General features: G+C 48.2%; 1 protein-coding gene across 3 annotated transcripts in view; it reads left to right on the top strand.

The window, feature by feature from the left end:
- The window catches only part of LOC144138509 (uncharacterized), a 32164-nt gene extending 18161 nt beyond the window's left edge, over window positions 1-14003 (top strand). For all 3 annotated transcript variants that reach the window (XM_077670830.1, XM_077670831.1, XM_077670832.1), the window contains one exon: window positions 12389-14003. In XM_077670830.1, the coding sequence (XP_077526956.1) occupies window positions 12389-13321 (933 nt within the window). In that variant the 3' untranslated portion in view covers window positions 13322-14003. The remainder of the gene's footprint in view (window positions 1-12388) is intronic.
- The last annotated feature ends 2441 nt before the right edge of the window (window positions 14004-16444 follow it).

The raw sequence follows: 16444 nt of genomic DNA, 5'->3' as shown, positions 1-16444 counted from the left end.
TGAGTTTGCGGTGGCAGGAGTGACATCAGTGTACCGTTGCAGCCGCGTCGTGGAGAGCAACAGGGTCCCAACTGAGTCCGTGATCGCCACATTTGTGGGCTCCTCATGCCCCACTGAGATAAAAGTTTGGCCTCTGGTATACCGAGTCGAGCGTCTCTCTCCTCGGCCTCTTCAGTGCCTCAGTTGCTGGCGTTTTGGCCACACTGCAAAGGCGTGCAAATCGTCTATCCGCTGCCGTTCGTGCGGTGACAGCCATTCAGTCGACTCGTGCTCCTCTGAGAACGTCAAATGCTGTTTGTGCGGCGCTGGTCATCCAGCGGATTACTCCAACTGTCCAGTGAGGGCGCAAGAAGCCCAAGTGCTTGACATCATAGAAAAGCGCCGCTGCTCACGTAAGGAAGCGTTCAGCATTATTAAAGAAAGGGCGCATGGTTACGCTGGAGTAGCCGCCAAGCAGACTACATCGTTGACCGAGCCCGCAGTGATAAACGCCATCGTTGCGGCAGTCGACAAAGCGGTGTCCAAGGTTCAACAGCCTTCGCTAGCTGACCCAGCTTTTGCTTCACTTATAGCAGCGGCTGTGGAGAAAGTTGTGTCCTCAGTGGTGACTCAGTTAACAGCTAGCATCACGGAGTGTGTGTCCCGGACGGTAGTGGCTCAGATGGCGCCATTCCTGCCGCTGGCTCCGGCCAAGCTCAATTCTCATCCAAATACCATTCAACAGGTGCCCTCTGTTGCGGACAGTTCGTTACCCCCAGCAGAGTGTTCTTCCCCCAGTTCCGCTAACGAAGTACCGGTTGTCACACCCCCAAGAGATGAACCCGAGCAGCTTCCTTGTTCAGATGCAGGCTCCTCGTCTTATCCCAAAACCGGCTCGGAGTGCTTCCCTCCGGCTTCCCCCACTTCAGACTCGGACATGGAATGTCAAAGTTGGCCTCTAGGTTCAATCTCTCATTCCAGTAAACGATCGGGCTCTCCGGGTACTGGGTCCCTAGGCACTCAACCAAAACCAAAGAACAAGAAAAATAAACCGCGAACAGTGATCAAAGAAAGCATATTAGACGCTGCAGTTGCAGCGGCGGGTCTCTCCGAGTCATAGGGTCCCTTAAAGTCCTCCAATGGAACTGCAGATCTGTTACAGCCGGATTCGCGGACTTGCTTTGTCTAAGCTCCCAGTTCAATCCAGATCTAATTTTGCTTCAGGAAACCTGGCTCAATAGCAATCAAAGATTTAGCTTATGTAATTACCACACATTCAGACTAGACAGACTTTCACGAGGGGGTGGCCTCTTGATTTTAGTTTCAACAAAATTCGCTCATAAGGCCAAAGTATCCTTCCAGCTTCGAAGATCAGATTGTGAAGTTTTGGTATTGGAGATCAGACTTCCTGGTTGTCTTCCTTTCTCTGTGGCGAACGTTTACTTTCCACTAGGGGTTATCGATTCAGAACCCCTAGATCTCGCTCTTGCTGCGGCTGTACCTCCCGTTGTTGTTGCGGGAGACTTTAATTCCCACCATATTTCTTGGGGTTACCGAACGGATTCCTGCGGTCTTCGCTTGATAGATTGGATTACGGACAACAATTTGGCATGTATAAATTCGGCTTCTCCTACCTACATACAGGGACCTACTCGATCGGTTTTAGATTTAACTATTTGTTCTAGGGGTTTTAGAGTTTCTTCATGGTCTACTGTTGACACCGGGACAAGCAGTGACCACATTCCAATATTGTTTGATATTCAGTGCCCTGTTCGCTCTCTCGTACGGCGAAGTTGCATTTTTGTAGATTATAAGAAATTCCAAATTTCTCTGAATGAGGCCATATCTTCTCTGTCCGCAGAAGACACAACTGAACGGGTGACGGGTCTTTGTACTGCCCTAACCAGTTCGGCACAGTCCTCGTTATTTGAAGTACGATCTAGGGGAGCTGTGTCACCTAGCCCCTGGTGGAATGAAGAATGTACACGTTGCTTTAGACGCAGGAAGGCAGCCTGGAAGAAGCTTTGCTATAATCATTGCCCGCTGAACTGGAGCAATTATAAGTATCATTCCGCGATGTTCAAACGAGCAGTTTCTAATGCCAAACAGGCCTATGACTGTCACCGCTGCTCAATTCTTTCTGAACCCAATAATAAGCGGGCCCTTTTTCGTTTTCTTCGGTCAAGGAAAGTGGTTTCCCAATCTGAAAATTCAGACTCTATAGTATTATCTTCCAGTGAAATCTCCGAGACTCTAGAGTCGATAGCTAGGGGTCTGCAAATTCGTTTTTCGTCTTCTCTAGCTACCTCGTCTCCTCCATTTATAGGGGTAGAGGACTTCGCAGAAATTACGCATGCGGAGCTTTTTGACGCTATGTCGAAAATGCCAGCTGCGGCCCCTGGTCCGGATCATATAACTACTGAAATGTTAAAACTACTATACGATCAGGCACCGGATGACTTGCTCAGTATGATTAATTATTCTCTCAGGAATGCTTGGATACCCGATGGGTGGCGGATAGCAAAAATACTTCCTATACCGAAGAATGTTGGTCAGGGCTTCGCTGTTGATAACGTCAGGCCTATCTCTCTGACTTCTAACGTAGTAAAACTAATTGAGCGGATCTTGCTTCACCGAATTATGGAATTTTTGTCTGAGTATAATATCCTCAGCCCAAGCCAAATTGGATTTCGCCCAGGTTGTTCTATTTGGAGTGCCCACATCGACCTTGAAAGTCGTATAAAACTTGCCCGTCGATATAAACAGGTTGCGGCTCTAGTGACCTTGGATATAGCAAAAGCATACGACAGCGTGGAGTATCCGGTGTTATTGTCTCGCTTACAGAAATTAAATTTCCCGAGATACATTATAGCATGGCTGTATGAGTTCCTAAAGGACAGGCAGTTCTGGTGTGTGAGGGGTAACATTTGTTCCTCTCGGCACTCGCAGAAAAGAGGTGTACCACAGGGAGCTGTCCTTTCGCCGGTTCTTTTTAACATCCTGTTAAGCTCGGTCCCTTTGGTTTCGGGTGTCCAGACTTATGTTTATGCTGACGATATCGCGTTTTTCGCATCTGCTTCTGACATACACGAACTGTATGTATTAATGCAGTCGTATCTGAATACTTTAGATTCCTGGTTAGACAGCATCTCTCTCACTATAAATGCCAGGAAATGCTCTGTGCTAGTTTTTCAGTCCACTTTTTCCTTTAATATCTCTCTCTGTTATCGTCAGCACATCATACCCCAGGTTGATTCTTTAAAATACCTTGGTGTAGTATACACAAGCCAACTTGACTGGAGTCCGCACATAGAGCGTATAGCTACTAAAGGAGCACATGCTGTTGGCATATTGAGGCGCCTCAGTCATAGAAAGAGGGGAATGCGCCGTGAATCTCTTCTGATGATATACCATATGTACGTGCGGCCTATTTTAGAGTTCGGGTGTGTTCTATTCTCGGGTGCTGCTACGTATAAGCTCCATCGCCTAGTTCTTCTGGAACGCCAGGCTCTGCGCTGCTGTTTAGGGCTACCTAAACATGCAGCTAATGCGTTACTTTATTTGGAAGCCGGAGTTCCCCCTCTGAATCACCGATTTCGAATACTTACGGTGGAGACTTTCTTGAGAGCCTATGGCGGGGGGGTTAGCAGGGCACAATTTATCTTTGTAGCTGAGCCAGCTGTGTTTCTGGCGGCCCAGTGGCCCAGGTCCTATCGACCGCAAGTTACTCTAGCACAAAGCTTGGTGTCTCCATTAGGGGTTGCGCTCAATAACATACTTCCATCTCATGATAGGGGTCATACGATAACGGTCAACTTCCGGAACATCTTTCCCCAAAATGCTAAAATGTTACCTGCCAGACTGCTCAATGGTATCCTAGAAGATCATTTGGCCACAATTCAGCAAGATACTATCATTTATACAGATGCTTCTCAACGAGATGAAAAATCCGGAATAGGTATAGTTTCCCCTTCCCTAAATTGGTACTTTTCGGTTCGTCTGGTCGATTTTACCCCAATATTCTATGCGGAATTCTTGGCAATAGTGTTGGCACTACGAAAGCTTCACATATCGGTATCGTCTCCACTCATAATTACAGATTCCCTATCCGTAGGCTTAGCCCTTTCTTCTCCGAAAGACACACCTCTTCTACGGACGTTTCGGTCACTTCTGCCACCTCATATTACTGAAGTCGACCTTCTTTGGGTCCCTGGGCATGCGGGAATCACCTTTAATGAAACCGCAGATTCTCTGGCAAGGGTAGCACTCTCCGGGCCTGTTGTCGATGTCATTGAGACTACGCCTCTATTAGCCGCCGCAAGGTTCCGTAGATTGTTGAAACTGCAAAGGCAGCACGAATCAGTCCTATTGTCGTTGCGAGATTTCTGTCATCTCAAATTCTCCTGGAAACCGAATTGGTGCCCCTCACGCGACCTGGAGGTGATAGTAACGAGCCTTCGATGTCGTGTGCCCCAGTTGAACAGATACCTCCACAGGTCTCGTCTGGCGCAGTCTGCCATGTGCAGTTACTGTAATGAAGAAGAGTCTGTGGACCACTTCCTTTTGTCCTGTCGACGATTTTCAAGCCTCAGACGTCAGCTCCTTGAGGTGCCGCTTCATCGCCTGGGGTTGGCATTATCAGTGCCGGTTCTTTTATCATTTGGGGCTTCAGAAACTGGATATGGCCGCCGGGATGTTTGCTCTGCTCTTCTGCGCTTCATAGAAAATTCCAAAAGATTCACAACCTAATTCGTATCTCATTCTGGAACCTCACCAGAGCCCTCCAAACGTTTCCATTGCCTTTTTTTTTTTTTTTAATAATTATTATTTTCCTTCTCCTCCTCCTTCTTCTTCTTCTTCTTCTTCTTCTTCTTCTTCTTCTTCTTCTTCTTCTTCTTCTTCTTCTTCTTCTTCTTCTTCTTCTTCTTCGTCTTCTTCTTCTTCGTCTTCTTCGTCTTCTTCGTCTTCTTCTTCTTCTTCTTCGTCTTCTTCTTCTTCGTCTTCTTCGTCTTTCTTTCTTTCTTTCTTTCTCTATTTATTTTGTTTCAATTTTGACTAATTTCCAATCTCGATCCCTCAAAAACAAGAAGAAAAAGCTTCCAAAATTTTCTAACTTTCCTTGAATCATCCACCTAGGCAGCAATCTCATTCGAATTAGCAACTGATGTTTGGCCGATCCCCTGATTGGGTATGCGCCATTTTGTGAAGGAACAACAACAACAACAACAGAGGCGTCGAGATGGCTGCTCACAGTACCGTTCTATGTAAATAGTGTAAATATATCTGCTTTCTATCGACGACGGCCTCCTCTCTTGCCTCCCTGGACGTTCTTCCACATGGTGCCGAAACCCGGGACGTCAAGCGACACGACGAGGTAAGCCATGGAGCGGGATTCAATTCTTCGACCGCATTGCTCACCCCGAAAGAAGGAGGAGGCGTCGAAGCAGGTGAACCGGCTTCTACTTGCCCAGAAAAGTCTTCTTGAATTTAATGAGAACATTATCGCCGCAGTTACGCCCACATTAGAGGAAACCAAAGACGTCGGGGCCGCTGTTTCGATTGCCAGGCTCCAGCACAGTGCCGGCAGACTTGCTGCAATCAGCAAGAAGCTGGAAGCCTTTGCATGCGGAACACGAATCGACGGCCAACAGGACGATGCCTTAGAGTCCGTTAAAGAAGCGTATAGAATTATTCGCTACCTCGAAAAGAGACTTCATGGACGAAAAGGACATGCCCCTCAGAACCCACAGCTCGTAAAAGAAGAAAGAGGGCAACCGCTACGAAAATATGAGTCGAGTAATACAAGCGGGAGTAAAGAGCCTGCGGAGGAGAACGGAACTTGCGTGAAGCACACGACTTCAACGACATCGATGGAGGTTCCAGTAATAGGTCATCAAACCCAAGCATCTTCAAGCTTGGCTACATCCCCTGGTCCAACGACGACATACGCCTCTATGAATAACCACTCGGCTGAGACGGCGCTTGGGATACGCCAGTCGAATGTGCCTCCCTCGATCGGTACGAAAGACGCCGTGTTGCTGGGAACACCACACCAGCAGCTCATTGAAACCCAGCAAGAATCACCGCATTGTATCTTGGCTCCACCCCCATCAGAAGAAAGCACCCTGGAGGAGGAACTGGCTTCAGGAGGTCTCACTGCCGAACTACCCACGACTGAAGCGCTTGAAACCTCTTCTGCATGTAGGTATGTGGCGACGAGATCTGCAGACGGTATGCAGAAAGACGTTTACAAGAGAGAAAACGTTGAACACCACGGTAAAGTAAGGAAACCTTCATCGGACAATTACGATTGCTCATTACGAGACAAGCTTGCCCATGTTTCGGAGAGTTGTGGCGGCGACAGGAGTGAACGCGGTCTTCGTAAAATCGCGGACCATTGGACGACCGGTCCCCTTCACTTCGGCTCGAGAGACGCCGCGAAAGACCGCACATCCGCTTCTCCAGGAAAGAGCCCAGATAAAAATGCTGCCGCTGGCATAATGACAACTATGATTAAGAAGGCTACTAGATGTGTTCGCAAATCGAAGAAGCCAGAAGAATGTGATACTGCGGAGGTTCACACAGGAAAAGATGTAAACGTTCACGGTTTGGACTGGTGCATCGGGTGCAAAGACAAGACGTCAATGAAACTACACCTGAAGACAGTGCGCACTCTGAACTACAAGAAATGTTATGCTTTTGACTCATCACCTGGCGTAGTTATCGTGAAGAAACACAGATCAAAAGTCAGAAGAAAGGCGAAGTACCGGAGAAAGAAAAGACCAAAGATAAGAAAAAAAAGAAACTCAGACACCGGATGGACATGAATGGCAAACTGACTAGATACCACCACCGCTCGTACGAACCCTTGTGGGCCGGGAAAATGTTGGAACTTTCGACGACGATGAAAACGACGCAAGCAGCGCGCGCAACAGACCCAGAGACGAAGACGACGAAGACGACTAGGCGAGGCGTCGAGATGGCTGCTCACAGTACCGTTCTATGTAAATAGTGTAAATATATCTGCTTTCTATCGACGACGGCCTCCTCCCTTGCCTCCCTGGACGTTCTTCCACAGATATAAAATCTGTTTTTGTGTAAAACGACTACATTCAAATTTATTCGGATTTGTATATTTGATTTTTTGACAGCCTTGTAAAAGAACTGCTGAAGGGATGCAGCTGAAGATGGTACCAGTGAACTGTGCACAAATCAAGGAGGGCAATAAGGCATAACATTCTAACTGGTCTGTAGCAGAAGTTACAACCGTTTGAAGTTTGGGTCTAATAGGTGGGAACCAGAAAAACTAGCTTTGCCTGCCAGGCCCAAATTTTAAACAGTCGTAACTTCTGCTACAGACCAGATAGAATGATGATGTTAGCCTTATTGCACGCCTGGATTTGTGCACTGTTCACTGGTGCACAACTCTAAACATAGTTTTTGATCAAAGACCCATGTGCCCCCTTAAAACAACGCATTTCACGGGGTTACCAGTCATGTCTCAGTTGGTTTGGTGGGACATATTGCTCGTTCAAAGTAAATTTGGCTGAGGTTTTTGTGGAATATACGCTCTCTATCCCAAATGAAACGGCATCGGCTAGGACACCTTGAACCGAAACGATTTCTCTGATAGGGCCCGAGAACGTTTGAAAGCGGCATGTTTAGACCTGCCAGCCTTGCGCATGCTGCCGAAACAAATGCTGGCAACCAGGACAATGACCCACGCTGAAACGCTGCAACATGCTTTGAAAAGGTGTATTTAAAAACTTGTGTTTCCAGCTAGAACAATAATACTATAGTCTTTGCTATTCCTTAAAGGGACACTGAATTGAATTTGTCAAGCTCCCGTTGTTGCTCGCACTGCGTAGACTGGCTCAAATTAGCCCACTTTTCATCGTTTATCCGGTTGACAAATCGGTAATTATTTTACACAGCGCGAAAGAAGAAAAACTACTATGCGCGGCTTGCGGCGGCCGCACCAACTAAAGCTGTGACGTTGGGAGGAGGGAGCACCGTGATTGGACGATGCCCAAGGTTAGCAATCAAACAAGTTTCGGTTTCGGTTTCGGTTCTGTAAAACACAACCGATGGCGTTGTTGGATGGGCATTCTCAATATCTCAGTAATCATCGTACCGCGCTTCTGCCATGTTGTCTGCTGTAAAATGTGTAAGATAAGCCTCCCAGGACGGCTTGGAATCGTAGCATTCACTAGCCGAGGCCTACGCAGTGCATGAACGCCCTCCGCGTCCCCGCAGACGCTCAAATGCCATGCGCTTTTCCCCCATATTTGGAGCTTGCCTCACTCATGCCTGTATCGTAAAAAGCGTGTTCGCACCAGGCCAGGGGTCTGCTGATTCTGGCCTGTGCCCACTGCCCGCAAGCAGTCGGTGCTTATGGAAACAGCACGCCAACGAGAACTCGCTAGCGCGCCAGTGCCAGCCTGCACGCGTTCTGTGAACTAGTTCGTGGATCAATGAACGTTGCGGCCCAAAAAAAAGGTGAACTCAGTATAGAAAACATGGCGGAAAAAGAAAAAGTTAACTTATAAAAAAAAAGCACCCACCCGCGGGGATTCGAACTTGCGACTTGCAAAACACTTGCCATGACATACCCAGCGCTCTAGACCACTCGGCTACGGGGCGGGCTCTGCTGACCTTGGTAATATAAGGTATATATCAGGGTGTCGAACCGAAAAAAATACCGGTTCGGTTACGGTTCGGGTTCGGGTGAAATAATTTCGTTCCGGTTCAGTTCCGGTTCGACAAAATCACGTACCGAACCGGTTCACGAACCGGTTCGGGAGCTTGAACCGGTTCGCGAACCGGTTCGACGAGTTGAATTATCACTGAAATTAGAAAAAAACATTTACTAGTTTAAAACGACCGTCAAGTCAAAACACAAACAAAAACTCAAAATTCTGCTGTTCCCCAAGGGCAGTGGCGCAATTGCAAAGCAAACTTTAAACAATCACGAGATATTAGAAAAACAAATGAAGTGGCGACGATTTACCACCTTCTTTCTCGCTCAGACATTATGTTGTACCAGCGACTATTCATAAAGCCACCGCCAAGACATATGACGGTGGGATATATTTTCTGTCCTTTCCTTTTTTGTTGAAATCGCAATCGTCGCTATGCAATCACCCATCACGCTAACCTTGAAGCCTTAAATTTAGTCCTGCGTACTGGCGCGTTCAAATACCAGCGCTTAATACCAATGGCGCACATTTTTTTATATTTGTAACAAAACAGAAAAATCCTACAACAGGCACATAAATACTACCAATGAATTAGAATATTTGGTCACCCTGAATAATTTGTTAGCTGTCACCTTATCGAATGTGTTAGCCACACTTTTGTTAAAAGTAAGCTTTAGTTAATGCTCAGTCACTGCATTATTGCTCTGACCACTGCAATTCCTTTTGCGATACCGAAAGTGTGCATTACAATCAGTATGTCATCGTACCGCCTGAACCCCTACCATCGTTCCGTGTGCTACATTGCGGAATCTTATAACAGATAATGCGGTTACAAAATGAAAGGGAAATTTGTCACGCGGAGCATGAGATGGGACTTTTTGGGTAGACGCTCTTTAATTCGTCCACAGCAGTACTCCCCTCCGGAACGAGTCGCAGTAGAAGCAATGTAGCGAGTTGGGCAAACGGCTTAGCAAACGGCTTAGCCACTGAGCAGCTCCTGCGGTCACACTTGTCAAGTATTAATAATTTGCAGGTGTCGGTCCTTTTAAACAAATTATGAAATGCAAAAAGTTTGCACACATCGGGTGTGAGCTTTCGCTGTTGCGCAGTGGAGCACTCCTGCAGCCTGATTGCTCCAATGAAGTCGCAACTAGGGAAGGGCAAAGTCGTTTTATATCCCCTGCAAGCTGCCGAGAATGACATTTCGTTTGGTCAGCTTGCACTACGCTCGCGCCTCCAGCAGCAACAGATCATTGCTACAATGGTGCTAATTCATTTCCCCTGTTGTTACATAGAGCGTGATAGTGTTCAATTGTCGGGAGGGGAAAGTACCCGAGCAAGTACGAAGTTGATGGTACGTGAAAGAAAAAAAGGCCTGAATTGCATTGACTGTGCAATATCAACAACAGAGGGTCGAACCGTTTCGGCATGAACCGGTAACCGTTATTTCTTTTTTCGGTTCAGTTCCGGTTCGGTTTCAGCGCGCTCAAAAAATAACGGTTCGGGTTCGGGTTCAGTTCCGGCAAAAATATCGGTTCAGTTCCGGTTTACGGTTCGGTTCCGGTTCGACACCCTGGTATATATTGTATAACCAGTTTACACTTTTATTTAGTTTTGGCATTTCAAGCAGCTTAGGTGACTATTTGTTGTTTTGCGCTCGTGCAGTAAGTATCACCCAAGTTTCCACAATATATCACGTCTAGCAATTGCATTTCTTAGACGGAAAAGCGTTCGCAGATGCTTAGTCGTGCTGCTGACCGCTGTGCTTGTTCGCCCAGCGCAAAAAAGTGCTTCCCGCACCCTAGTTTTACGCTGTCCGGTAAAAATATCAGTTGATATCATTTCCTTAGTACCTATATTGACTTCGCTAACTCTTCTCCCGCCTTCAAGAGGTCTTATATTTTCCTACTGGCGTACCAGTCAGCGAAGCGTCGCATGTGCGCTTGTGCAGCGCTTTGTGTGAAGCGACCTTGACTTGGAGCTAGATACAGTGTACAAACTAACCAAGTAAAGAAAGGCACATTCTTCCATTCACAAACGTGTCCTGGCTTCGTTTCAACTGAGCGAACGAATTGCGACGACCCGTCGGCGGCCGGCGGACAAAACGCTGGGCCGACTGACTCTGCCTGAAGGCCGGGGAGCCGTGCAGTAGCGCAGCCAATTGCGAGCTCGGCTCCTCCCGACGTCACACGAAAACGCCACAGAAAATGGGCGAGCGTAAAGAGAGGACAGCATTTTCGAATTAATTTTTCTACTAAATAAAATCGCGTAAACGTGCCAAGAGTGGTCGAAACATGGCCTGGGGACTCCGGACTACAATTTGCGCTAGTAATCCCGCAATGTTTACTTATCACTTCAGTGTCCCTTTAATGTGGTATTTGGATCGTGCATTGAAACTGGCAAAGCTGTTTGTATACATGCAATGTTCACGGGTGAACACTGTGTGGTGGCCCCTTTCATACTTCGGAAAGCTCAGCGCCAAATTGAAATTATTTCCGCCGAGTTATTTGGAAATTTATTGCGGTTACCCCGCTATATAATAGCTGTCTTTCACGTGCACCAGGGGACATGCACTTCGCAAAACTCAGCTGTTCGTATCTCTAAGGTCAAAACCTTACTTTAAAATGTACGAGAACCTCCTCAATGTTTAATCTTTATTGTGCCAGTGGGCGTGATACAGGTGTCATTTGAGGCTGCTGCAATAGTTAGCACGCACCTGTACCAAAAGATGTTGCTGTACAGAACGGTACCTAGGAGGGGCCTTTACGGTTTTGCAAAAAGTCCAGAGTGCACAACCCGTCGGGTACACCGTAAAACAACGGGTGTTTCTTCGTACATAACTGTAGGAAAGAGGAAAAGGGAAGAAAACCACTCGTGCAGTAATCCTAATTTAGTAGACAATTCCTTGGCCAGTCTTCTTCGTGGGTATATGCCATAGTTTCAGGCTACCAACCAGCCAACCAACCACTTCTTTTCTCCAGCAGTATTTGCATAGTGCAAGGTCCGGGCATGAGTGGAATTGGAACCCGTGTTAACGGAAGCTCGCTAGCACGTTCAGGCAATGCTGGTGTGCTAAACGGCTATCCGGAAAAAAGAATATATTAAGCCCTAGTTCCACCCAGTGTGAAATCTGCTGAAATGGCAGAGCTGTGGTTTTCCCACCCTTAGCAGGAGGGACCGGAGACTGCTACGAGACTCCCTGAGACTCTCTGTGAGGCTGCTGTGACCTCTGTCGGTGGGTCTGGGAAGCTACTACTCTTACCCCTGTGTTACGCATGACCTCCGTCATACTTGTGAAAAGGCTCGGCCTACAATAGCTCTGCTGTTAGAATTCTCATCCTGCACCCAACGTGCCGCTGCATTACACATTTTTGGGCTCTATATCGGCATTTTACTTGAAATTGTGAGGGACATAAGAAATTTTTCAGTGAAAGTTCTACGCACCTTAATTAAAGCCAGTTTTAATGGAATGGGTTGGCCATCATTTCATTTGTAAAGACAGTTTGTGAATAGATAATGGAAAAGTATAAATCTGTCTCCTGGCATGTCTGCGTCACAGAAACTGACCATCCTTTCTATATCTTGCTCCGTTTTCTCACGGCCAACATTCGTAAAACATTTACGATCCGGGTCTGTTTAGTGAAGTCTGACTGAATGCCTTTTGTTCCCTTTTTGTCCCCCTACCCCCACCTTTTCTTTCTCCTACGCAGCCGTCTTCTCAGAGTGACTTTAAGACGCCCAGTAGCCACGAATCAAGGTCCAGCGGGAGTTTCAACCTGCCTGAAATGCCCAGCCTGGAGTATACACAGTCCGACAGCTCGCAGCTGGCTGAGCCATGTGCGGAAGACGGATCTCGCAAGAACAACGGGGCAACCGAAGATGCCGTCGTGCCAGCTGGTGACGATCCTTCCCTGGGCAATTCTGCGATGCCCAAGGATGCGGGAGACGAGCGGCGCCTGCTGTCGCCTGCTGACATCAGTTTCGTTTTGTGCGAGGAATCGCAGTCTGACAACGAGGAAGAGAATGATTACTACTGCCCGCCCACGCGGAAGACCACAGTCGTCGAGACTCCGCCGCATTTGCCTTACTTCGTCCCGGAAAGCGACCCGGAAGATGACGATCTGAGTATGGTCACGGCCTCGGTGCAAGCATTGGATTGCAAGTCAACAGAAGCCAAGGATGGTTCAGGAGACAAAATCAGTGCTGCAGAGCCTGTTGCGGAAGGCAGCGACGCAACCTCCAAGCAGAGTGTCAATGACGACAAGGAGCCTGTTTCGGTTGATGCTGAGGGTAAGGATGAACCAGAAGAGGTTTTGTCTGAAACTGAGGAAGAGGCGGACAGGACGTCCACAGCGAAGGGGAGGAAGAAAAAAGCACCGTCAGCCAAGAAAGGTCGCGGCAAGAAGGGCGCAGCTCCTCCAAGCAGCAAGAAGAAAGCCGCTGCGGAGCGAGCCTATCGGCGTGGAAAAGGGCGTGCTAAGCAGCTTGAAGTCCGCGAAGACTTGCCAGCTGCGGAGTGTATGCCAAGCGACGCCGTGGAAGACAGCACTGTCAGCGTGGGCACTCGGAACGTGCGGGCTCCTAGGGGAGGAAAGAAGGGTGCAAAAGGTTTGTCTCAAGACCAAGAGAACAAGAAGCTGTAGAGTTCCGTCGTAAGCGCAGTGGAAGAGTGCTCAGAAGCTCCTACAGCTCAAAGCCCAACAACTTCTCGGCATGTGGGGGTCCGTGCTGACCAGTCTCAGAACCGGGGCGACAGAGCGTCGGAGGAGAGGACCTTGGCCACTTCTACGGAAGTCGCTTCAAAGACGACGCAGCGTGGCAGAAAGACAAAGGCTTCTGCGGCCAAGGTGAACAAGGATAAACCTCAAAAGAGCGAACCGATCAAGTCTTCTTCAAGGGGCAAGAACCAGGACATCGACGAGGCTGAGGTTGAGGCAGAAGCCGTCGAGTTACCGAAGAAGCTCCCTACCCGGTGTCGAGGGTCAAAGGTCGCGCCCGCCGCTGTACAGGGCCCGGTGGCAAAGAGAAGGAATGCTCGAGGCAAAGTCAATGAAGACCTGCTGCCGGATTCAGCGATGGCCACGGAGGAAACCTAGAAACGCTGCCAACCTGCTCTCCACCAAAGATTGCCAAAACGACGAGGCACGTCGCCTCGGTGAGTTTCGGCGTTGGGAGACGGGAGTCCGAGGGCGAAGCCACGACCGGTGAGGAGGAGGACATGGAAGAGATTGAAATGATGCCAGGGCCAAAGTCAAAGCGGAAGCCAGCAGCCAAAAACATCAAGCAGGAAGCATTAAAGTGGCACTGACACAAAAATTTTGCATCTTGTTTTTTTTTGTTGCGATAAGTAGCTAGTGACCTACTTATAACCTGTAGAAACCTCATTTGCTTCAGCGTGCGACGGTTGTTTAATTAGAGGCATTTTAAATGCGGCCAGTCGCAGTTTCGGTTTCAGCGAGTGCCGCGAAACGATGGATTTTGTGGATTTTGTGTGAACAAAGCTGACCACGTGACCGTCGGAGGGATATCGCAGAGCAGAGCCGCCGTAGCACATCCTCCCTGTTCTGTGGTAGCACTGTCGAATCCGCATAGACGGCAGTTTCTACGAATGCCCCCACGTACTGATCTCGTGTGGCGCTTAATTAAAAAGCGACCGTGGATGTGACGCAGGCGCTGCGAGTGCAAATGCTACCGCGGCTAAAGAACGACGCGCGACGCTCGAGACGGTGGGTGGCAAGGCGCGCGCTGGGAGCAGCCGGCCGGTCTGCCTAAAGGTCCGCCTACAGATGTGTTTGGCTTAGCACTGCGGCGGATATTCGAGTGCCGCTCTCGTAAGCGGTGCAGATGACAATTTTTAATGCAACCCGCCATCGCATCATTAACTCCTTTCTCATGTAAGCCACCATGGTCGGGACTTTGGGACAAGTTCGTGCAGCGGTAACAAGCTATCACTCGAGCTACCTGCGCCAGCAAGGGCAACTTCGCGGCCGTGGCCACCGCCTGCACAGCAACCGTGCGGCTAGCTCAGTCGGCTTTTCGTGCCTCCGGCGCGTTTTCGCATCCAATGGTAATAAACAGTAATAGAAACAGAGTGCCTGGAATCGGTGTAGAACTTTGGTCGCGGCCAGCTGCCCGATTAGCTGACGGAATCACGGCGCCTCCGTCGCCAACGATGGGGTCGTTCGTTCTCGAGAGCAGAAGCTCCGCCCTCCGGCCCTCCGATTGGAGTGGCGAGCCGGGCGTGCCGGCAAAAAACGACGGCAGTGCGGAAGCGGCAAACACAAACTCGTGACGTGTTCCCAGATAACGCAAAACAAACCTGGGTAAATCCTCAGGATGTCCGGCTCTGGACATTTCAGCATCCTCAGGTTGTCCATATCTTATCCTCAGCCAGTCCAATCGGGGTCCGTTTGTCCGTCCAGCGTACATCCTCAGAACGTCGTCAAAATGATGCCGCTGGACAATTTTCGTACACTTCCAGGATACAAACTAATGTTCTTTTTTCTCGGTCTTTTTTTCACAAGCTAATGCAACAGGCCTCACTACAGAAATCGGGCACGTCCTAAATGATTACAGTAGAACCTGGGGAAGCCGTGCCTGGTGGGAAGGCAAAAACACTGCATCCGAAAAGACGGCACGGGTAACCCAAGAAAACTAAAGCGGAGTATATAGGCTAGCTGAACCCCAACAGACAAACCCTGGAAGTTCGAGCAGAACCACATCACCAGTTCTTGGTGTCAAATTTTGTTTCAGTTTCAGGTAAAGGGAAGAATCTTTCAGGTGCCCCAGAGAGGCGTGGCTTGTACGAGCACAACGTAAGCCCCCCTGAAGGTTAAAGGTATCACGGGACTTCTCTAGCTTAAGAGAATCATGGCAGCTGCATGAAGAGTTGAAGTACTTTTCCGACTTTTTGAGGATATTCCAAGATAAAGAAAAGGCAGCTGTTGAACAGGAAGAGTGCGGATGTTGCCAAGAAGACACTCCTGTCCGCATCAATCGTGCTCTCGACACCCAGTGACCTCAGTTCCAGAGCAGCAAGGCATTGCCGCTGAAAAATGAGTCATATTACTACTTTTGTGCAGGTTACTTTAAAAAGCCCTTAAGTGATATGTTTCCAGCCGTTATTCACTCGCAAAGACCTGTGCAATTAACAACTTTTCATCCAAAATGGGTCAAATCCTGCATGTCACATCAATGTGTGCCAGATCCGAACTTTACAAGTACTTACCATTTAGGGAAGTAATGCAGCCACATTTCTATTTCAGTGCTCAAATAAGATCCTTTCCTTTAGGAGGGTTTGTAACCGGGCTAGTTGGTTCATTGCATGAAGTTGAACAGCGCAGGGACGGGACTAAGAGCAGAGGCGCCCGTGTTTGTCGCCTCTGCCCTTAGTCCCGTCCCTGCACTGTTCAACTTCATCCTTTCCTTGTTTCTACACCATAGCAAAAAATTATTTCAGCAGTTGCCACCGTTATTTTGGGAGCAAAAAACGACGTTTTTCTCGATTCCACCCAAGGTGGACTTAGCTAATTTTGAAAAAAAAAAAAAAGAACTTCTGATAAACTTTTTAACTGTTTTTCTTTTATTGCCGAAATTCTGATACAAATTCTAATACACGTACATACTTATTGCCGCTAATAGACCTATCAGTCTGTATTAGTCTATTAGGTCCATCAGTCTGTATTCGTCTATTAGATCTATCAGTCTGGTAGGTCTACCAGAGTGTACTAGTTCTATCAGAACCAGTGGCAAGTTCAAACAAAGCA

This window comes from Haemaphysalis longicornis, unplaced genomic scaffold (assembly GCF_048455015.1).
Source record: "Haemaphysalis longicornis isolate Haplotype H1 unplaced genomic scaffold, Haemaphysalis longicornis Haplotype H1 scaffold_5, whole genome shotgun sequence".
NCBI lineage: Eukaryota > Metazoa > Arthropoda > Arachnida > Ixodida > Ixodidae > Haemaphysalis > Haemaphysalis longicornis.
The sequence above is the reverse complement of the archived record's forward strand: the minus strand, read 5'-3'. Positions and strand labels throughout refer to the sequence as shown.